At 38.9% G+C, this 24,378-nt stretch overlaps 1 protein-coding gene across 1 annotated transcript; it reads right to left on the minus strand.

Annotated features, from left to right (window-relative positions):
* Positions 1 to 16,873: 16,873 nt before the first annotated feature.
* Positions 16,874 to 18,004, minus strand: LOC111824970 (taste receptor type 2 member 50-like). The gene is given in 2 exon segments (XM_023749810.1): positions 16,874 to 17,744; positions 17,747 to 18,004. Coding segments are annotated over 2 exon segments (984 nt in total). The 5' UTR covers positions 17,868 to 18,004; the 3' UTR covers positions 16,874 to 16,881.
* Positions 18,005 to 24,378: the final 6,374 nt, after the last annotated feature.

A 24,378-nucleotide genomic window follows, 5' to 3' on the forward strand; every position in this document is an offset into this window, starting at 1 on the left:
GGTGCCCCAACCCCCCAATCGGCCCTACCCTGAGGGTGACTGAGGGTGGCATCCCAACCTCCCGATCTTCCCTGCTCTGTGCATGAGGGGGCGGCCCCCCAACTCCCCAATTGGCCCTGCTCTGAGCCTGACCAGGGGCTGCACCTAGGGATTGGGCCTCCCCTCTCCCACCCAGGAGCAGCCCAAAGCCACCAAGCCGTTATCTCCCGAGGGGTCCCAGACTGCAAGAGGGCACAGGCTGGGCTGGGGGACGCCCCCCCCCCCCCCCCCCAGTGCACAAATTTTTGTGCACCGGGCCTCTAGTAAATAAATAAACAAACAAATAAATAAATAAATAAATAAATAAAAACAGATTCTCTGCTTTGTATATCTCTGATCTTGGACTCTTTTTAAAAACTACTCTCTGCCTCAGTGTAATCATCAATAAAAATCAGATAACCATGGTAAGCTTTTTGGGTGGGTCTTTGTGAGGAGTACATATACTATTTGTGTAGAGTGCTTTCACTTATGCTTGTCTGGTAGAGACACTAAGAACTGGTAGTCATTAGAACGGGTTATTTGATACTTCAAAGTTAACCTGGGAAAACTTCCACCTAGGAGTATAATGTAGCAGTAGAAAAAGACAAGATTTCTTCCTACAACAACCAAGGAAAGGGGAATAAATTGTCAAAATTATATTTTAAATGCATCATAGAGCTGAATAAGGAAGAAGGACAATTGAGCTAAAAACCAGGTCAGAGGGGAGACTTTAAATGAAGAGATGATCTGCATATTCAATGCAATCACTATCAAATCCCAGAAAGCTCTTTTGCAGAAAGTGAAAACTATTCCTAAAATGTTTGTGGACATGCAACACTCTTAATAGCCAAAAGAATTTTTTTAAAGAACCGTTTCTCATTTCAAAGCTTGCTACAAAGCTGAATTAATCAAGATAGTACACAATTTGAATAGCAATAGACATATATACCAATGAATCACAATTGAATCTCAAAAATTAAGACTCAAAAAAAAATTAAGACTCACCATCCTGGTCAGATAATTTTTAAAATCATTTTTTGATTTTTCAATTATAACTGACACACATTATTATGTTTGTTTCAGATATATACCTCAGTGTTTAGACATTACATAACTTACTAAGTGATCATCCCAATCAATCTCACACCCATCTGACACCACATATAATTATTAGAATATTATTGTCTATATTCCCTGTGATGCGCTTTACATCTTCATGACTATTCTGTAACAACCAATTTGTGCTTCTTAATCCCTTCACCTTTTTCACCCATCACCCAACACCCCTTTCTTCTGGCAACCATCAATAAGTTTGTTTCTGTTCTGCTTATTTATTAAGTTTCAATTATTGATAGATATGTATTTATCGCCATTTTATTGTTCATATTTTCTATATATTTTTTCTTCTTCTTAAAGAAGAGCCTCTAACATTTCATATAATATTGGTTTGGTGGTGACGAACTCCTTCGGCTTTTCCTTTTTGGGAAGCTCTTTATCTGTCTTTCCATTCTAAATGATAGCTTTGCTTCCTTGGTAGAGTAATCTTGGTTGCAGGTCCTTGCTTTTCATCCTTTGGTATATTTCTTGCCTATCCCTTCTGGCCTGCAAAGTTTCTGGTGAGAAATCAGCTGAGAGTCTTATGGGATCTCCCTTGTGGGTAATTAACTGCTTTCCTCTTGCTGTTTTTTTTGTTTGTTTTTTTTCTTTCTTTCTTTTTTTTATTGCTTAAAGCATTACAAAGGGTATTACATATGTGTCCTTTTTTCCCCGCCCTTGACAATACCCCGGCTTCCCCTACCCTCCAGTGTCTTATGTCCATTGGTTATGCTCATATGCATGCATACAAGTCCTTCAGTTGATCTCTTACCCCCTCCCTCCTGCCCCCCAACCCGGCCTTCACACTGCAGTTTGACAATCTGTGTGAGGCAGCTCTGCCTCTGTATCTATTATTGTTCAAAAGTTTATAATGGTCTCTATTATCCATGAATGAGTGAGATCATGTGGTATTTTTCCTTCATTGACTGGCTTATTTCACTTAGCATAATGCTCTCCAGCTCCATCCATGCCGTTGCAAATTGTAAGAGTTCCTTCTTTCTTACAGCAGCATAGTATTCCATCGTGTAGATGTACCACAGTTTTCTAATCCATTCATCTACTGATGGGCACTTAGGCTGTTTCCAGATCTTAGCTATGGTGAATTGTGCTGCTATGAACATATGGGTGCATATATCCTTTCTGATTGGTGTTTCTGGTTTCTTGGGATATATTCCTAGAAGTGGGATCACAGGGTCAAATGGGAGTTCCATTTCCAGTTTTTTGAGGAAACTCCATACTGTCTTCCATAGTGGCTGCACCAGTCTGCATTCCCACCAGCATTGCACAAGCGTTCCTTTTTCTCCACATCCTCTCCAGCACTTGTCGTTTGTTGATTTGTTGATGATAGCCAGTCTGACAGGTGTGAGATGGTACCCCATTGTTGTTTTGATTTGCATCTCTCGGATGATTAGTGACTTTGAGCATGTTTTCATATGTCTCTTGGCTTTCTGAATGTCCTCTTTTGAAAGGTGTCTATTTAGATCCTTTGCCCATTTTTTGATTGGATTGTTTATCTTCTTTTTGTTAAGTTGTATGAGTTCCCTATAAATTTTGGAGATAAGGCCCTTATCAGATATGATGTTGGCAAATATGTTTTCCCACGAGGTGGGTTTTCTTGTTGTTTTGTTGATGGTTTCTTTTGCTCTGCAGAAGTTTTTTATTTTGATGTAGCCCCATTTGTTCATTTTCTCTTTAGTTTCAACTGCCCTAGGAGCTGTATCACTGAAGAAATTGCTTCGGCATATGTCTGAGATTTTGTTGCCTTTGGATTCTTCTAGAATTTTTATGGTTTCCTGTCGTACATTTAAGTCCTTTATCCATTTTGAGTTTATTTTTGTGTATGGTGTAAGTTGGTGGTCTAGTTTCATTTTCTTGCATATATCTGTCCAATTTTCCCAACACCATTTATTGAAGAGACTATCTTGGCTCCATTGTATGTTCTGGCCTCCTTTGTCAAATATTAATTGAGCATATTGGTTCGGGCCGATTTCTGGGGTCTCTATTCTATTCCATTGATCTATATGTCTGTTCTTGTGCCAGTACCAGGCAGTTTTGAGAACAGTGGCTTTGTAATACAGCTTGATATCTGGTATTGAGATCCCACCTACTTTGTTCTTTCTCAGGATTGCTGCAGCTATTTGGGGTCTTTTTTTATTCCAGATGAATTTTTGGAGAGTTGGTTCTAGATCTGTGAAGTATGCCGTTGGTATTTTAATGGGAAGTGCGTTGAATTTATAGATTGCTTTGGGTAGTATGGACATTTTAATGATGTTGATTCTACCAATCCATGAACACGGTATGTTCTTCCATCTGTTTATGTCTTCCTCTATCTCTTTTTTCAATGTCCTGTAGTTTTCTGAGTAGAGGTCTTTTACCTCTTTAGTTAAGCTTACTTCTAGGTAGCATAATTTTTTTGGTGCGATGGTAAATGGGATTATTTTTATAATCTCTCTTTCTGCAAGTTCACTATTGGTGTATAGAAATGCCTCAGATTTCTTGGCATTAATTTTGTATCCTGCTACTTTGCAAAATTCATGTATTAAGTCTAGTAGTTTTTTGATGGAGTCTCTAGGGTTTTGTATGTATAATATCATGTCTTCTGCAAATAAGGACAGTTTTACTTCCTCTTTTCCAATTTGGATGCCTTTTATTTCTTCTTCTTGTCTAATTGCAATGGCTAATACTTCCAGGACTATGTTGAACAGGAGTGGTGAGAGTGGGCATCTCTGTCTTGTTCCTGTTCTTAGGGGAAATGGTGTTAGTTTTTGTCCATTGAGTATGATGTTGGGTGTGGGCCTGTCATATATGGCTTTTATTATGTTGAGGTATGATCCTTCTACTCCCACCATGCTGAGAATTTTATCAAAAATGGGTGTTGGATTTTGTCGAATGCTTTTTCTGCATCAATTGATATGACCATGTGGTTTTTTTCTTTCAATTTGTTTATGTGATGTATCACGTTTATTGATTTACGGATGTTATACCATCCTTGCATCCCTGGGATAAATCCTACTTGGTCATGGTGTATGATCTTTCTGATGTACTGCTGGATCCGATTTGCTAAGATTTTGTTGAGGAATTTGGCATCTATGTTCATGAGGGATATTGGCCTATAATTCTCTTTCATTGTGTTGTCTTTACCTGGTTTTTGGTATTAGGGTGATGCTGGCTTCATAGAATGAGCTTGGAAGTGTTCCTTCCTCTTGAATTTTTTGTAGTAGTCTGAGGAGGGTAGGTTTTAGTTCTTCCTTGAATGTTTGGTAAAACTCCCCTGTGAAGCCGTCTGGTCCTTGGCTTTTGTTTGCTGGAAGCTTTTTGATGACTGCTTCAATTTCTTCCATAGTTATTGGCCTATTGAGATTTTTAGATTCTTCCTGATTGAGTTTTGGAATGTTGTATTTTTCTAGAAATTTGTCCATTTCCTCCAGGTTGTCTAGTTTGTTGGCGTAGAGCTGTCATAGTATTTTTTAGCAATCATTTGTATTTCTGTGGGGTCTGTTGTTATTTCACCTCTATCGTTTCTGATTTTGTTTATTTGGGCCCTCTCTCTTTGCCTCTTGGTGAACCTGGCTAGAGGTTTGTCAATCTTGTTTATCCTTTCAAAGAACCAGCTCTTGGTTTCATTGATTTTCTGTAATATCTTTTTGGTCTCTATGTCATTTATTTCTGCTCTAATCTTTATTATCTCCTTCCTTCTGCTCACTCGGGTTTGCTTTTTGCTCTCTTTCTAATTCTTTGAGTTGTAGAGTTAGATGATTTACTACCATTTTTTCTTGCTTTTTGAGATAGGACTGTAGAGCTATAAACTTCCCTCTCAGGACTGCTTTCATTGCGTCCCATAGGTTTTGGATTGTTGTGTTTTCATTGTCATTAGTTTCCAGGATGCTTTTAATTTCTTCTTTGATCTCATTGGTAACCCAATCAATATTTAATAACATGCTATTCAGCTTCCAAGTGTTTGAGTATTTTGGGTTGGTTTTTTTTGTAGTTCATTTCTAATATTATGCCATCGTGATCTGAGAAGATGCTTGGTATGATTTCAATCTTCTTGAATTTGGGGAGACTTTGTTTGTGACCCGATATGTGGTCTATTTTTGAATATGTCTTATGAGCCCTTGAGTAGAATGTATATTCCGTGGCTTTGGGATGAAGTGTTCTGAAGATGTCAATTAAGTCCATCTGATCAAGTGAGTCATTTAGGGTTGCTGTTTCTTTGCTGATTGTTTGTCTAGAGGATTTATCCAGAGATGTTAGTGGTGTATTAAAGTCCCCTACTATGATTGTATTGTTGTTGATCTCTCCTTTGATATCTTCCAGGAGTTTTTTTGTGTATTTGGATGCTCCTGCATTGGGTGCATAAATGTTTACCAGGGTTATATCTTCTTGTTGTATTGATCCCTTTAGTATTATGAAGTGGCCTTCCTTATCTCTGGTTATGGCCTTCACTTTGAGATGTATTTTGTCCAATATAAGTATTGCTACCCCAGCTTTCTTTTCCTTTCCATTTGCGTGGAAGATATTTTTCCATCCCTTCACTTTCAGTCTGTGTGAGTCCCTTCTAATGAGGTGGGTCTCTTGTAGACAGCAAATGTATGGGTCATGTTTTTTTATCCATTCAGCCACTCGATGTCTTTTGGTTGGAGCATTTAGTCCATTTACATTTAAAGTTATTATTGAAAGGTACTTGTTTGTAGCCATTTCTATTTGTGTGTGTGGCTGTTTTCTTTCTGAGCTTTTTATTTCTTCTTTTTACACCAGTCCCTTTAGCATTTCTTGCATTGCTGGCTTGGTGGTGATAAACTCCCTTAGCATTTTTTTGTCTGTGAAGCTTCTTATTTCCCCTTCAAATTTGAATGATAGCCTTGCTGGATAGAGTATTCTTGGATTCAGTCCTTTGCTTTGCATCACTTTGTAAATTTCCGTCCTTTCTTTTCTGGCCTGATGTGTTTCTGTTGAGAAATCATTTGATAGTCTAATGGGAGATCCCTTGTATGTAACTTTCCGTCTCTCTCTTGCAGCCTTTAAGATTCTCTCTTTGTCCTGAACACTTGCCATGGTAATTATGATGTGTCTTGGTGTGGGTCTTTTCGGGTTCATCTTGTTTGGGACTCTCTGTGCTTGTGTGACTTTTTTCTTCCCTACCTCAGGGAAGTTTTCTGATATTATTTCTTCGAATAGGTTTTCTAATCCTTGTTCCTCTTTCTGTTGTTCTGGCACCCCTATTATTCATATGTTGTTTCGCTTCATGTTTTCCCAAAGCTCTCTTAGGCTCTCCTCCTGTCTTTTAATTTTTTTCTCCAATTGCAGTACAGTTTGGGGGTGTTTTGCTTCCTTGTCTTCTAATTCACTAATTTGGTCCTCCACTTCTCCTAGTCTACTGTTGATGCTTTCAATGGTGTTTTTTATTGCAGCTATATCGCTCTTCATTTCTTGTTGGGTCTTACATAAGTTATTGATTTTTTTCATCTGTTTCTTCTTGCTTCTTGCATAAGCTGTTGACTTTTTCCTCCGTCTGGTGTATGCACTCTAGTACCCTTATTCTGAATTCTTTTTCTGTCATGTTGCATGCCTCTGTATCACTTAGCTGCTTTTCTGGCGAGTCCTCCTTTTCTTTCCTTTGGGGGTTTCTTTGCCTACCCATGTTTGATCTTGCTGACATATGTAGATGTTGAGTCGTTCAGTGGCTGCTCCCTGGGTGTCAGAGGCTCCTTGGGCTGTGGTTGCTGCTCAGACAGTTGCGGTAGCAGCTGCTTCCCAGTTGGCAGCAGCTCCTCTGGTGGATGCTGTTCACAGCTGTGCTGGGTGTGGCTGTGCTCCTTGCCTGGGGGGCTGGGGGGAGGAATTCCACCCTCTGAAGAGAATGGCTGCCCCAGTCCTGGGCCCAGGGGTGTCTCAGCACTCAATTCACTGCCACCTCCCCCGGCTCCCCCTCTCTCCTCAGCCTCTCCCCAGATTCCACTCGTCCGCACCTTCGCCCTCTCTTCAGCACAGGTGGTGGCTCTTCTGGCTGGTGGGGGGAGGTTTCACGTACAGCTTCTGTTCCTCAGACAGAGGGTGTGGTGATCAGGAGGCTGCAGTGATCAGGGGGCTGCTGTTGCTTGGTTCTGCTGCATTGATTTAAAGGCACAAAATACAACACAACAGGCACAATGTACCAGGCACTGAACACAAGTATATTCACGATATTAATAAACCCCAAATAAAGGTGACCACCCGAATTAAGAGAATTAGGGGATAAGGAAGAAAGAAGAGAAGAATATAAAAGAGAGAAACGAAAAGAAAAATAAGAATAGAACAAACAAAAAAGGAGTGCAAAAATAGAATTGGGAAAAAAGAGGGGGGAAAAAAAGAGCGAAAAGAGAGAATGAAGTTGAAGCGGGGAAGAGACTATTTGTATGAGGAGCAAACTCCAATAGAACTTCCACTAATCTCAACAAATTACAGCAACAGATCCCTGGAGATGAATGCAAACTACAAACCACCAATAATATCAAGAGGGGCAAGGGAAAACAGAAGCACAAAAATAACCGGGGCGGGGGGGGGGGTGCGGGAAGGGAAAAACCAGCAGGAAAAAGAAAAAGAAAAACAACCTCACAACCAGTCCTAAAAAAGAAAAAGAAAAAACACAAAACAAAACAAACAAACAAATTTAAAAAAACCCCAATATATTCAACAATCAAGAAAACAATAGAAAGATAAGAGAAAAAAAATGTTTGGAAAGTGAAGAAGGATAAAGAATAGGTGTATAAGGATTTAGAGCAGTGGATTGGAAATAGGATATACAAGTAGGGTGGAATTAGACAGGGGGTAAAAGGACGGAATTGGGGAAATCTAAAGCAGGAATAGGGTAAGAGAAACAGGACACCAAAAGGGGAAAAGTGAGGAAGAGGGTTTTAGCAAAGAGGTGAAATTGAGATAGGGAAAATTAATGCTAAAGGAACGATGAAAATAGAATGGAGAACACTAATCCCAAAAGAAAATAAAGAGAAAATAAAATGGCACTTTAAAAAGTGGTAGCAGTAATAATACTGGTTAAAAATAAAAATGTAGTAATTGAAAGGGTAAAATCAGGTGATGGAAAAAGAAGAAAAAGAAAAAAAATGGTTTCTTAGTAAAAAGGCGAAAAAAGAAAAAAAAAAAGAAAAGAAAAAAATTGCAGTAGTGATGGTCTTTCGGTTCTTCTACTCTTCAGGCTGGTTCGCCTTAGTCCTGCCAGGTATTTAGGAGAGTGTTGAATTTCCCTGCATTACACTGTTCCTCCGTGTTGTAAATCACAGTCCTGATTTTAAAGCAGGCCGTATTTGTGATCCAGTCTGCCTTAATTTATATTCACCTAAGAGTCAGTTTGTGGCTCAGCCTCTGGGTGGCAGTGTTTTTGGGTTGGCCTCTGAGGCTATACAGCTTCTCTATCCTTTTTTAATCATTACCCTGCTCTGTGTTGTTGGTGGGACTGAAAGTCCCTCTATAGGCCAGACCCTGGTAACTCCCAGGGACTAATCAGCTTATTTTAATCCTTTATCTCATACAGGGTAGAATCTGGGTGTGGCTGTGCTCCTTGCCTGGGGGGCTGGAGGGAGGAATTCCACCCTCTGAAGAGAATGGCTGCCCCAGTCCTGGGCCCAGGGGTGTCTCAGCACTCAATTCACTGCCACCTCCCCCGGCTCCCCCTCTCTCCTCAGCCTCTCCCCAGATTCCACTTGTCCGCACCTTCGCCCTCTCTTCAGCACAGGTGAGTGTCTGTATCAGAACTGTCCTATGAGCAGGGTTCAGTGAAAACAAATAAACAAACAAACGCTGGCCAGCCGGCCGTGGAAACGCTCCTCTCTTACCAGTCTGGGAAATACTCCTCTCTTACCAGCACTGCATGATCTGGGAAACGTTCCTCTCTTATGGGCACTGCATGGTCTGGTCAGTTCCTCAGGATGTCCCCTTTAGTCTCAGTTTTCCGCAATCACAAAATCCAAATCTCAAATCTTCCAGTGCCTGCAAACCGGCGGAACTTCTTTCCCCAGTCAGGGGCTGTTTCTGTCCCAAGAGATGCGGCTGTCTGCCATGCGGTCTCCCTCTGGCCCTCTGGGCTCAGGTCTGGCAAACTTTCCTGCCCAGATCCCTGGTTTTTACCCTTTCCAGGGGAGCTCTGCCCTTCCCGGCTGCAAACCGTCTCACCAGCTGAGTAAATTCTGGGTGGGTGTTATTAGTTTCAGCTGCTTACTCCGTTTGCTCCAGGACAAGACTGGGACGCGTCTGCCTATATCACCGCCATCTTGCTTCTCCTGTGTCCTCTTGCTGTTTTTAAGATTATCTCTTTGCATTTAACCTTTTGCCCTTTCATTTGAATGTACCTTGTTTGAGGCTCTCTGTGCTTCCTGAACTGTATGTCTATTTCTTTCACCAGGTTAGGGAAATTTTCCATCATTATTTTTCTAATAGGTTTTCAATTTCTTGCTCTCTCTCTTCTCCTTCTGGCACCCCACGATGCAAATGTTGGTATGCTTGAAGTTGTCCCAGAAGCTTCTTACACTATTTTCATTTTTTAAAAATTATTTTTGTGCTATTTTGATTGGGTATTATTCGCTCCTCACATTCATATAGCTGATTTGATTTCAGCTTTATTCTACTCTACTGTGGATTTCCTGTAATACATTATTCATTGAAGTTTAATGCACTTATTTCTGATTCTTTTTATGTATTCTATCTCCATTTTTAGACTTATCTCTTTTTTTTTTAAGTTCTTACTAAGTTCATCTACTCTTTCCCTAAGTTTATTGAGCATTCTTATAACCATTGTTTTGAACACTGCATCCAGTAGATTGTTAATCTCCCTTTTGTTTAGTTCTTTTTCTGCAGTGTTTTCCTGTTCTTTCATTTGGGACATGTTTCTTTGTTTCCTCCTATTGGTTGTGTTTGTTTTTATGTGATAAGTAGAGCTGCTGTGTCTCCCTGGTTTAGTAGAATGGCCTTGTGTAGTAGGCGTCCTATAGGGTCCAGTGGCCAGCCTCCTTGATTATCCAATCTGGGCACTCCAGAGCATCCCCTGTGTGCACTATGTACACCCTCCTATTTAGTTGAGCCTTGATTGTTGTTGGCATGTCAATGAGAGGGATTTATCTCTAGGCCAATTAGGTGCAAGGACTGGCTGTGACCACAGACCCCTGTTGAGGGTCAGCAGTGCTGGGGCTCACCCTGTAGAGCAGAACATATTTCAGTAGGACTCTGGTACCTGCTGAGACTACCCCTTGAGTGTGTCACTTGTGGAGGTGATTTAGTGGTGGTGTTTCAATGTGGTCTGAACCTGTCCACTGGGTGCTCTGGCTCTGGGAACTCTTGAGGTACAGGACAAGGTCAGTCACTGTCTGTGTACTTCCAGGAGCCACCTGGCATGAGCTACAATGCAATCTGCAGATGATTATTACTTCTGTGGCTTGAGGTGTCCTGCAAAGCCACAAACTAAGTTCAGCTGTTAGTGCCAGGTGTGGGGTCATTTAGCAAGAGGCATGGGGCATGCCCTAACCAGTTTGGCTTAGTGGATAGAGCTTCGGCCTGCGGACTGAAAGGTCCCAGGTTCGATTCCGGTCAAGGGCATGGACATTGGTTGCAGGCACATCCCCAGTAAGAGGTATGCAGGAGGCAGCTGATGGATGTTTCTCTCTCATCTATGTTTCTAACTCTCTATCCCTCTCCCTTCCTCTCTGTAAAAAATCAATAAAATATATATTTAAAAAAAGAGGGATGGGGCATGATGAGGCCACATGGTGCTTGTTTGAGAGATTTTATGAAAACCTGAAGCTTTAGCCAAGATAGGTTATTTGTATTTAAAAAAAAGAAAGAGTCACTGAAAACAGCTTGAGTGGACCTGAAAATTGAGTGAGACAGCTTTACGGAATCACCCAGGTGGAGGAAATAATGTGAGCCAGATTGATGGAGTCTCAGATATGGTAGCTGCCTGGAGGTGGGAGGGCTCATCAAAGGAATAGTGGCCTCTTCCAGCAGTCTGTCTGGGAGAAAGGTGCCTTCCCAGCTCCTGCCCTGATGCTGGACAAATCAGTTCCACCCCATATGTCTCTGGTGACTTTCAAGTTGCTGCCCCAGCAGCGGACCTCAAAGGAAGTTAATTGGAGGAAGTCCAAGTGTGGGCCCTTTAAGAGGAATGTCTGGGACTATAGAAGCTCTCCATCTCCCTCAGCCTCAATCCTCTGGTTTGTACAGCCAGAAATATTGGGCACTTCTTCTGGCACTGGAATCCTGGGTTTGGGTACTTCATTTGGAGCTGGAACCCCTTACTCCTCAGAGGGACCTCCGTAACCGAGATTTCCCTCCTGATTTTTTTCCACCACCTGTGGGTGTGTGACCCACCCATTATGCTTCTCTGTCCCTCCTGTGAGTATCAATGTGGCTTCTCTTTAATTCCCTGGATGTAGTGCTTTCATTCAGCCAGATTTCAGGCTGCTCTGCATAATGGTTGTTCTATAGTTCAGTTGTAATTTTGGTGTGTTTGTGGGAGGATGTGAGTACTGCATTTGCATACACAGCTATCTGAAGGGCATGTGTCTCAGATGTTTTTTAAAAAGGTACTATGTTTGAATCAATGGGGAAATTATCTTTCTTTATTTTTTCAATGAGTGGTGCTGGCAAAATTTAATATCCACATGCATAAAGTTGAATTTAGTCCCTCATTTTATACCATATGAAAAAGTTACCTTAAAATGTATTATAAGCCTAAATGGAAGTGCTAAACCAATAAAACTGTTAGAATAAAGTGTAGGAGAAAAGTTTTGTAAACTTGGGTTCGGTCAGTTTATTAGATGCAATACCAAAAGCAGGGTGCATAAAATTTAAAAACTAATACATTGAACTATATAAAAATTGAAAACTTTTGCTCTGTGAAATAAATATCTGATTTAAAAAATGTAAAATTGTACTAATTAAGTCAATGTGATACTGTTGTTTATGATACAAATAGGTCAATGGATAGAAAGAATGTCTAGAATTAGATCCACACATATATGGCCAGTTCATTTGCAACAAAGGAACTAAAACAATTCTGTAAGAAATAAAATTCTTTTTAATAAATTATGCTGGGAAAGTGAATAACAGTATGGAAAAATGAACTTCAACCCTTATTTCCCACCATACAATAAGATCAATTTGAGGTAATCATAGACCTAAATATAAAATAAAATATGATGATGCTTCCAGAAAAAAATGTATATTTTTGTGATCTGGGAATAAGTAAAGATTTCCTAACTTGGACACACACACAAACCTAAACACACACATATACACACACACAAAACAACAAAATTAATAAACTTGCATTCTTGAAAAGACACTGTCAACAGGGAAGCATCCATCAGGCTGTCAAACCTTAGAGGGAAGGTAGGGAAGGGGAAGGGGAAGGGAGAGAGATCAACCAAAGGACTTGTATGCATGCATATAAGCCTAACCAATGGACACAGACACCAGGGGGGTAAGGGCATGAGTGTGTGTGTGGGGGGTGGGCAATGGGGAGATAAGGACACATTTTTAATTCATTAATCAATAAAGAAAATAAATAAATAAAGAGATCTTAAAAGAAAAAAATATTTGCCATAGAATGAGATATCTACACTAATAAAAGAGAAACATGCAAATTGGTGTCACTCTGCTACAACCACCAGCCAATCAGAATGAGTATGCAAAATAACCCAACAAAGATGGCGGTTAATTTGCATATGCAGGCACAGAGCAAAGACTGAAGGCTTCGGCCCCAGCAAAGACTAAAGACGACTGAAGACTGAAGACGACTGAAGACTGAAGAGGCTTGGCTTCTCCGCTGCAGCCAGAGTGAAGGCCTGTGTCCCTGGTGCCAGAGGAAACTGGTGCCGGCAGCCAGGGGAAGGAAGGCCTATTGCACGAATCTCTTCTTGCAACGGGCCTCTAGTATATATATAATTTAGGATTACAACATGAGACAATTTCAATCCTCTCAAAAATCAGCCCAGCCTTTAATGCTGTACAACTGTCATACCACTGATGAGAATCACTAATTGCCATAAACATGTACATGGCCAAGTTTGTTCTGGTTTTAATTTGTGCACTGCCAATATGTTATTCCTCATTTGAGACAGCAGTGGTGTACAGACCCTACAGGGACCTCCATGATTACTGTTCCTTGCTGTTAACACCCCATATATTTTCCTCCCCTTCAGTGTGGGCAGGATCCATGACTTACTTCTAGCCTGCAGGATATGGCAAACATGAAGAGATTTTGCATATAATTAAGATGATAAGTTAACTTGTAACCAATCCCAAGTTCGGCTGGCTGCTGCAATGCAAGCCAAACTCATGAGACAGGAAAGAGATTTATTCATGTCTGGCAACCTAAGAAGATGGGGGACTCTCGTCCTAAGGTTCATCTAAACATCTCAGAGTTGGAAGAGGTTTTTAGAAGGGAAGAGAGGACAAGCAAAGCAAAGAGGAGGAACTGTGGAAAGGCAGGCAGTGTTCTTACTCATCCCAATGCAGATATTCATGGTCAGCATCCTTGAGTTGACCATCTGGTTATTGTCAGTTGCCTTTCTGTCCTTGGCTAGTCAGCATTAGCAGAGGTCTATAGGACAGGCTGCGCCTTATGTTTACACAGAAACTGAAACTGCTGAACTGTAAAGTATACTAAAAAACATTTAGCCCTAGCTGGTTTGGCTCAGTGGATAAAGCATTGCCCGTAGACTGAAGGGTCCTGGGTTCAATTCCAGTCAAGAACACATAAGTTGGTTGCAGGCTCAATTCCTGGCCCTGGTAGGGACTTGTGCAGGAGGCAACTAATTGATGTGTCTCTCTCACATTGTTGTTTCTCTCTCTCTGACTCTCCCCCTCCCTTTCACTCTTTCTAAAAATCAATGGGAAAATATCATTGAGTGAGGATTAATAAACAAACAAACCAACAAAAAAAAAACCCCTTCCAACATGTAAGCTTTAATTTTGACAGAAAAATCAGGTTAGAGTGACAGTCTGGCTTTGATATTTATTATAATTAGCATGGACAGCTTTACATAAGTATAGCATATGTATTCCACATTACAAAATGATTTTTAATTAATTAAAAGAGAGCTGCCCCAGAATTGGGTTTGCTAGTCCTATATTTGTCTATTCGCCTATGTAAGAATATGCTTCTTCTGGAAAGGTTTATGGTGCTTTTAGATCTGTCCTAGTGAATTTTTGCTATCTGTATTTATTCTGTGCTGAAGCTGAAATGGTACAATCAAGGCAGCAAGTTCTCTGTATGTCCACATAAAATTTTTAAAAACCTTCACGTACTATTGTGTGAGTTTTAAATCTTGCCTACCTCTGGAGAATATTAATAAAATAGATTCTATACTCTCTTATATGAAGTGTCAGTGACAGATAGGGATGGCGTTTTCAGCCTTTGACAGGCCTCTATGGATGAATCACAGTGAAGGTCCTCAGGATATTGGAGCAAAGTCTTGCCATCTTCTGCAGCTAGTGAGACAGCTCTTAGCCTGCAGCTGAACCTTAGTAGAGACAAAACCCTTGACCATGGACTACCAAGTTACCATGTGACCTGGGCTGCCCATTATTACCTGAGTGTTATCTGACCCACTGAGCCATAAAAGTGCACATGCAAAATCATCGAATGGAAGTGGAATACATAAGATCTGGCCCAAGCAGGCCCTGACAGCACTAGGAAATTACCTGAAGAAGTAGCCCAAATGCCCACGGTCCCCACTCCTGCTACACTGCCCTTTCTTTTCCAGCCTGCACCTCTGGCCTCATGGAGAGTTCCCTACAGTCAGTTGACACAGGAAGAGGGGTCTTAGGTCTGGTTTACAGATGATTCTGTACAACATGCAGGTGCCATCCCTAAGTGGAAAGCTGCAGCACTGCAGCTCCTTTCTGGGACATCTTCAAATGACAGTGGTTAAGGGAAATCCTCCTAGTGACAGAATTCTGACCATTGTACCTGGGTGTTCACTTTGCTTAAGATAAGAAATGGGTAGAGCTGTTATTATATACTGATGCATGGACTATGGCCAATGGTTTGGCTAGATGGTCAGCAGCTTGGAAGGAACATGATTGGGAAATTAGTGATAAGGCAATCTGAGAAAGAGGTGTGTGGACAGACATCTCTGAACAGACAAAAATTGTGAAGATATTTGTGTCTCATATGAATGTTCACCAAAGGGTGGCTTCAACACAGACAAATTTTAATAAACAGGTAGATAAGATGACCTGTTCTGTGGATAATATCTCTTCTCAACCACCCCTGGTATCACCCAATGGGCTCATGTACAACATAATTGGAGCAGTAGGAACAAAGTGGTCACTGCTGAATGCCCAATGTGTCAATAGCAGACACCAACACTGAGTCTCGAATATGGCACCATTCTCAAGGGTTGATCGCCCAGTTACCTGGTGGACTGATGCATTCCTTCCTTCTGATCAAGGACCCAACTTCACAGCAAGATAGGTGTGGCAAAGGGCCCACCTTCATGGAATTTATTCATATTACCATGTTCCCTACCCATCCTGAAGCAGCTAGCTTAACAGAATGGTATAATGGCCTTTTAAAGACTCATTTACAGTGTTCATTAGGTGACAATATCTTGCAGGGCTGGAGCAAGGTTCTCCAAAAGGTTACATACACTTGGAATCAGCATGCTGGCTGGGGTAATTGATCTTGGCTACCGAGGGGAACCCCACTCCCTTAGATGGCCTCTGTATTACCATGACATTACATTCGTATTAGAAACAATCTTTTGTATTCTTCTTCTATAAATCATCTTTACAAGGAATCTGGATAAAATACATAAGACCAAGCTCTTAAAGAAAGCCTTTTTATTTTTATTAGTGTTATTTTTATCTAAACTTTAAAAGAAATTTTTAGGTAGTAAGGTGAAGCAGATGATGGAAATTCAGAGGCCCAAACATGGTTTAGGGCTAAACTAAAAATAAACTGACATCAGTTTTTTACTTTAAAAAAAGTCTTCTAAATTCAAACACAGTGAGAAATGACTTTTCTAACTGCATAGGGAACCATAGCTGCATTAAAAACCTCATGATCATTTTGCTCTTTTCTTTATCCCTATTGTAGAACTTGTTTATTTTCTAAGCTTTCACCTATTGTATTAAATCTAATAATCATTAGCACTACTTATTATACATGTATATAAACATGTTTGTTACTCTTTAATTTCATTACATGCATCTTTTTCCTAACAACAATTCTGATTACTACCTCTTAACCACGAAGTAAGAATTCATGATGGAATAATATCTATACCCAGCATCCATCCTCAATGTGTGATGTAGAATTGAATAACCTTGCCATCCAAAAGATTGTAGGTTCAAACAAAAAAATCTATATATCACTGTAGTACATATGTGTGGTACTAAATACAATGAAGAAAAACAATGATTTCCTGAGATGAGTTGTCAGGCCTTAAAAAATGCATCAATATAGATAGATAATAAATTATTCACTTGCAAGATGATAGAATAGAATATGTATGTGAGATACTCATGGTTTTATAATCCTGAGGCATTTCTTACACCATTTTGTAAAATTAGATTTCGAGCTTAAAAAAGATAATATGGTAATCTGATCTTTCTTGTATTTTTTTATAAATATGCACACATATGCATTTTTGTGATAAGCTTAGGTAAAAGTTTTTCTAGGTAAACCTTACCCAATTCTACACACATTAAGAAATGTAGTAGGAAGTACAAAACGTTACAAGATTCCATCGCTTTGTTTTCCGCCAGAAGACACTAGGTGCCCCACTTATTTCTCTTCATCCAGCACCTCAGCTGCCACAGAAATGACAGAAAGGCCTGTCTTAACTTTTTGTTCCCCCAAATCAGGATCAATGAGTGGGTTGAAGGATGCATGATTCCAAGAACCTCACAAAGCATGAGAACTGAATTATTCTGCAGAGTTTGGGGTCTCCAAATTGCGATGATTTGAGCGAGGAAATAAATGACAAATAGCAAGAGAAAGGAGATCACAGTTTGCATGGCTCTTACATGGACCTTGGTGCTGGGATCTTCAGTTCCTTTGCCACTGAGCTGCATGTTCTTCAGATGTTTCCACAGGGAAAAGATTAGCAGCAGAAAAGCTGTCAGGGACATAGTGAAGGGGATGAAGTTTGTAAGCGTGAATACAGTCATACTTGAAAGGTGCATAATGTCCCTCAAGTTGGTCTTCCAAGTGACGTTTCCTTCATAATCATTCTTCTGCATTTTTGCATCTATGCTTAGCACTGTAAGATGACAAACCAAGATGAACAAATTCCCCCACAGTATCATGAGAACCACTCTTTCAGCTCTCCATTTTAGGTGAAGAAATAAAAGACAGGAGAAATTGGCTATCTTGAGAAAATAAAGGATGCTGAGGCTAGTAGCAAGCCAGAGACAAATATGGTGGTTTACTATCCAGGCCATGTAAACAGTAGTACTTACTTCTGAGCTATAGAAAGGTAGATTAAACACAGTTCCATACCAATTTAATACTATTACCCAGAGCAAACCAATTCTGGAGACAGCCAGAGCAGTGAGAATTCGCTCAGCACAGGAGATCTTGTGTTTCTTGACCCAGTCAATGCAGTTCACCAGTGCTATGAAGCCATTGGAAAACTTCCTAGAATAAATCCTGTCATTATTAGCATGGAAAAAAAAATTTGTAGTAAGCTTATCAGGTCTTGGGGGGAAAAGTCAAGCGTGGAAAAGAAAGTGCCAAACGTAATATTACTGCGCATGATTCCTTAATATCCTAAAGCTCCACCTGCATCTGGTTTCTAAATGTTCAGTGAAGTTCTCATTTTCTTTTAAATTCTGAGATCAATGTCAAGCAGAAAATCACCAAGGTATGCTGAGGTCTGGGTTTAAAGCTTACTTCACTAAAGACATTGTTCCAATGATTTAAATGAATTCTTGTTCAGTGAGGTACTTGCTATAGGCTGGAAGATTTCATAGCTGATGTCGAAATAAGAGCTGAATTCTCATTTGTTAACATGCAAATAGAGACAAAGTCCCTTTCACCATTTTTGCAATTTTTTGCCTTTCTCGCCTTTACATCATTTGAATTAACCGAGTTAAGATGTAAGCTAGTAAAATTTTTAAATCGAATACATAGGATATGCAGTCAATGTCTAAATTGATCATTGGATCTTCATCATCTAGTGATGACCATAATGGTTCATTATTGCTAAGGATTTGTTTTAACAAAAACATTAAATCCACACAGAAAGACTTAAAGGAACTTATCTATTGGTTTTCTAAGTGTTTCTTTTCAAAAATGTTCCAGTTTCCCTAGGACCATTAGGAAGGCTAATACTAAAATTGGAAGCAGATAACTAATATTCATAAATAGTTTCATTGTTTACAAGCTTATAAATACACACACACCACCTATACATTTCATTTGTTCTCCTGAAAAAGTCTGATGTGCAGTGAGATACAAATCATTGTCTATAATTTCCAAAATGAAACATATATATATATCACGGAGGTATTTTAGATTTAAATCTGCTTCCCTTACATCAAGCTTTTTTTTTAGACCATTATTAATATTTGCCAAGCATATATCTCATACTTTGTTCTTTTATAAAGGTTTCTCTCTTTAGTCTACTTAATATTCACATATTAAATATTTAATTAAAATATTTGGCAATTTTATAAATATTCCTGAAACTTCATTGTGATTTTGATTGTAAATGCATTGGGCACAAGGGCTTGGACACAATTGCTACCTTATGAAATTGATTCTATCTATTCAAGAACCTGGTATATATCTACATCTACATGGTATATATCCTTTATGTTCTTAAATACAACTTAATAAATGTTGCAGTAAAATATGACATAATATTTCTGAGACTTATCTCCATACACCCTATAGTTTTTGTTGCCGTGAGAAACCTTTTCCTGGTGATGTTTCCTGAGTCTGGGGAGAGCCCCATGCTCGGGATTTACTCTGCTCTGTGCTTGCAGCTTCATGCACTACGTGGTAAGTCACTTAGCATCTTACAACTTCAACTCTTCACATGAGCAATGGTATTTTGCACATGTGAGTATCAGTAAGTTTTGAAGTACACAGCTTACCTGGCACATAAAAGTATAACTTCCTCTTTTTAGTGGCTACCTATTACATATGTCCACTTTTAATTTTATTTCATACCTTATGTGCTTTATTAAAATTTATCCAAAAGTCACATAGAAGAGATGTTCAACATATATTCATTCAATGAATAAATTAATGAACTACATTAGGAAAACAAGAAAATCAATTTCAAACACAAAGCCCGCACTTTGAAGAGATTTCTTCGTGAATGTAAGCCATGAGTAAAGACTTCATTTCTAAAACATACAGATTCTATTATATTAAAGGTTTAGCAGTATTGAACACAGGATATGTGGCCATAATTTTCTCTCCTTTACTCCACCTCTTGAGCTCAATTTACTGTAAATGTTTTAGCTACTCATTAGTACCAGTAAAATAGCGGTACGTGATAAAATAAAATATACCCAAAACACCAATCTCCCAAAGAGCTATATGCAATTAAAAGACTATCATTACTCAGGATATGGTAATCATATGCATTAAAATGAAAATAAATTGTAGGGCATATTTGAAAAGTATAATGGCAAATACAATTTATTTCTAAATGTAAATTAGATATTTCTACTAATAAATATAATTCATAAGTTTTTCAATGTGAAACTAATGATATAAAAAGGTTAATGGAAAGAAAGCAGCTTCATGATTTGGAGGAATTTCTACAAAAACATTTGTATATTGGGTCCTATTTTTGAGGTAATAAATTTAGTATATGCAATTTTCAATTGTCCATAATTTATTCTTCATTTTCAATCTGAAATCTTAAACATATACTCTAAAGTAGGAATATTTTGTGTATAAATTATAAAGTCCTATTTTTAGTAGCTTTGTGTTACATACCTACACATATATCTGACATTTTACAGATTTCTTATTTTAAAATCTGAAAAAGGTTAAAATTGACACAATTGTAGAGGCACAGACACTCTGCATGTTGCTGACAAGTCCCAGGGGAGACTGGGAGAGCAAACCCCTGGTGAGTTAGTGCAAGGCCATCTCCTCATAGGCAGAGGACTACCTTCTGTTTGAAAAACAAAACGGGAAGGGCACAGCATTAACCCAAGCGTGGAGCTCCGTTATACTCAAGGCCCCACAACCGCACAAGACATGCATTCAAAAAACCAATGAAAATTCCAGATGATTGGAGGGCATGCGTACATCTGAGTGGCACAAGAGGTGAGCTGTTTAGACACAAATGTGTGTGCTTTCTCGGCTTCCCCCCGTGATCGGCAAACTGCAGCTCGTGAGCCACATGCAGCTCTTTGGCCCCTTGTGTGTGGTTCTTCCACAAAATACCACGTGCGGGCGTGGACGTACAGTGCGATTGAAACTTCGTGGCCCATGCGCAGAAGTCGGTATTTTGTGGAAGAGCCACACTCAAGGCGCCAAAGAGCCGCATGTGGCTCGCGAGCCGCAGTTTGCCGACCTCTGCCCTAGACCATCTCCTAATCTTTCGGTCAATACCCTGCCTGAGCCAGATCGTCTGTCCATTTTGGACTTGAATACAACACCACATTGTGGAGCATGAGATCTGACTTTCTAAATGGCCATCAAGGGGCTAGATGAACAGAAATGTTAGTTCTGCTTTGGATAAAACCTGGCCAATGGGAAATAGGAGACATGAGAGAGCCCAAAGTGTGCATTCTCTCTCTTCTTCATCCTCCATGGACTAATATTGCATATGGTTCCTCCTTGTAACCCTCCCCAAAAAGTCTTGTGTGCCAATTGCTGACCATCATTTTGTCTCTCAACACATTGTAAGGTGGCAGCCATCTGAGTAATGTACCACAGCACATCATTCTATATCTTCTCTTGCTTCATTTTTACATGTGCTTCCTATTGCTGCTTCGGATGCCATCCCAAATAAATGTTATCACTTTAATCCCTGAACCTTGATTCTGGCTTTAGAGGCTCCAGGCTAAGGTGTTCATTGAATTGTACAACTGTTATTAGCTCACTTTAAGTGACTTTATTATATTACTATATATATATATATATATATATATATATATATATATATATATATATATATATAGCTAATACGCTAAGTGTCTGTCTGGGTAATGACGTCACATAGCAATGCCCAGCTTCCTCTCCCTAGCAACTAGCCTCCTTGGAGTTTCTTCAGGCCAGGAACACGACTTGCTTTATAGCCAGGTGGAAACATTTTACACTGTAACCAAATGTTTGTGAAGCATTTTCTTATGCCTCATCTCATTTGATCCTCACAGAAGTCCTGGAGTAGGTAGATAGGAGACTCGATGGAATCCTATTTTCTTTTCATTAGCCGGAAAATGGAGATTTAGAAAGCTTTGAAAGTTGACCCGACTGAAAAGAAGTAAGAAATGGTGAACCTTGAAAATGACTTCAGGTTTTCTCACTGTGCAGAATATAGTCAAACACCGTTGCAGTTAAATATTTTACCCTTTGTTCTCCCTGCATAATCTACAATAATCTGCTTTGTGTTGATACTGCTGTGTTCCTGACAATTACCTGAAAGCGAAGTTGGGGTGCTTCATTGGGCTGGAAAAAGTTTAACAAAATCAGAAAGCAGGTCTAATTAAGCAAGTTTGTTCTATATCTATAAAAGGCTAAGTTGACTCGTGCATATGCAATACATATAAAGCTCTCGCTGGCACCAATCGCACGCGTGTGTTTCCATCTGTCATTGTCGATTGTGAATTTAGTTGACACTTCTATTATAAAGAAAGGGCGAATAATGACATTAAAATGTTTCTTCTAATTAATTTCCTTTCAATGTACATGAATTCATGCATTGGGCCACTAGTATTATAATAAAAAGCTTATTTAGAGGACTAAATTTACACAATGTGATGTGTCAAATATATTTCAATAAAATAGATAATAAAAACAAAAGTTTATGTAGAAAAGATACAGAAAATATTGTATATAAAATAACATTTTAGTAGGGCAGCTGAGTTAGTAAAGCAATTATGAACTCAATTTTAGTAAGTCAGATATCATTTTTATATATGCAATACTCAGCTTGAAAAATATCATTAAAAATATCAGAAATTGCCCTGACCTGTTTGGCTCAGTGGATAGAGCGTCGACCTGTGGACTGAAGGGTCCCGGGTTCGATTCCGGTCAAGGGCATGTACCTTGGTCGCGGGCACATCGCCAGTGGGGGGTGTGCAGGAGGCAGCTGATCGATGTTTCTCTCTCATCGATGTTTCTAACTCTCTATCCTTCTCCCTCTCTGTAAAAAATCAATAAAATATATTTTAAAATATATATATATATATCAGAAATATATATATACACAAATTTAGAAAAATCCTTTATATGCCTTTTTCAAACTATTGTAATAGATGCTACCTAATTTTGATGTCCCACCTTGTCTCCACTCCACACATATAATATGGATGAGTCAAGGCTATATTCTAGTGATATTTCCCCCATACAATGATGTAATAGCCAAAATTTTGCTCTGAGAAATGATTCTCAGATATACCTATCACATGAACCAAGAAATTCATGCAATCTACAGGTTTTGTGAAGTTCCATTTTCATTGTTTCCCAGCCTAAATATAGTTATTTCATTCATCCATTTTGAACAACTATTGTATCGGTTGCCTGGTAGGTCCTGGGAGTGAGTAGCAAACAACATAGACATGATCATCACTTTTCTGAGGCTTATATTGTACTGGGGAAGATAAATGATAGGCACAAAAAATCAGATGTGGATATGATTTATTTTAACTTTTAGAAGATGCTCATATTTCATAACCTAAGAGTTAATACAGTCATGTAGAATTCAAGTTGCTGAACAAGATTGTACCTTACTTTCTTGTAATAGAGCTTTCCATCAAGGAATTTTCAAACACACTTTCTTTGATTTCATCATTTTCCAATTATTTTAAAACAGATCTTTAAGGTAGCCCCATAATTATGATATAGACTTAATAAATGCCATTTTAATATATGCATAAAGATTCATTGAATTATATACCACAATTTCTTTACTATTCATACAGTGAGCTTTTTTTTATAATGGGGAAGATCTAAGTCTTCTTATCTCACGTTTAAAAGTAAATTTAAGAATGAAGATGTAGGAAATATTTGTAAATATAAAGTCCAGGAGTGGTATAGAAAAAGCCTGAAATATTTCACATCAGACCTCAACTTCAACAATAGTTTTTCTTCAAAAACTATAAAAAGATGAATTTCCTAACAGCATAAAATTTGATAACAACTTTTCAATAATGTCTCAATCAAGTTTCTTTCATCTTTATCTCTATTGCAGCATGTGATTTTTCTAAGCTTTTCATCTATTTGTATCAAATCAAATATTCTTTAGTACTCTTTATTGTATACATATACAGAATTTATTCTAAATATGTCACTCTTTTTTTAATATAGTTTATTGATTTTTTACAGAGAGGAAGGGAGAGAGATAGAGAGTCAGAAACATCGATGAGAGAGAAACATCGATCAGCTGCCTCCTGCGCATCTCCTACTGGGGATGTGCCCGCAACCCAGGTACATGCCCTTGACCGGAATCCAACCTGGGACCTTTCAGTCCACAGGCCGACGCTCTATCCACTGAGCCAAACCAGTTTCGGCTAAATATGTCACTCTTGAATTTTAAGTAAATTTAGAATTTACTCTAAATATGTTTGTCACTCTTAAATTCTTAGCAAAAGTTCTGGTTGCTGTCTGTTAACCAGAAATTAAATATTTACAGTGGAATAAAGTCTGTCCCAAATAAGCATACTCACTGTATGATTTAGAATTGAATATCCTTACCATGAAAAAGATTAGGAGTTCCAACACTGAAATCTAAACACACTGGGGTGCAAATTACAATTAAAAATAACAATGATTTTCAGAGTTAAGTTGGCAGCTCTTAAAAATCCATAAATATAGATCACAAATTTTTCAATTGCAACATGATAACATGGATTATGTATGTGAAATACACATGACTTTATAATTCTAAGGAATTTCTCACAGTATTGTGTATAATTAAATTGATTTTCTGAAAAAAATGATTCAAGGTAAGTTCTTTCCATTTTTTTCTCATAGTTTTCATACACCCACATATATTTCTTTTTACCTGATAAACTTAGGCAAATCTTTGAAAACTGTTCAGTTATGTACACTGTGGTAAAACCAGTAGGAAGTAT

This window comes from Myotis lucifugus, unplaced genomic scaffold (genome assembly GCF_000147115.1).
Source record: "Myotis lucifugus unplaced genomic scaffold, Myoluc2.0 scaffold_10, whole genome shotgun sequence".
Lineage (NCBI taxonomy): Eukaryota > Metazoa > Chordata > Mammalia > Chiroptera > Vespertilionidae > Myotis > Myotis lucifugus.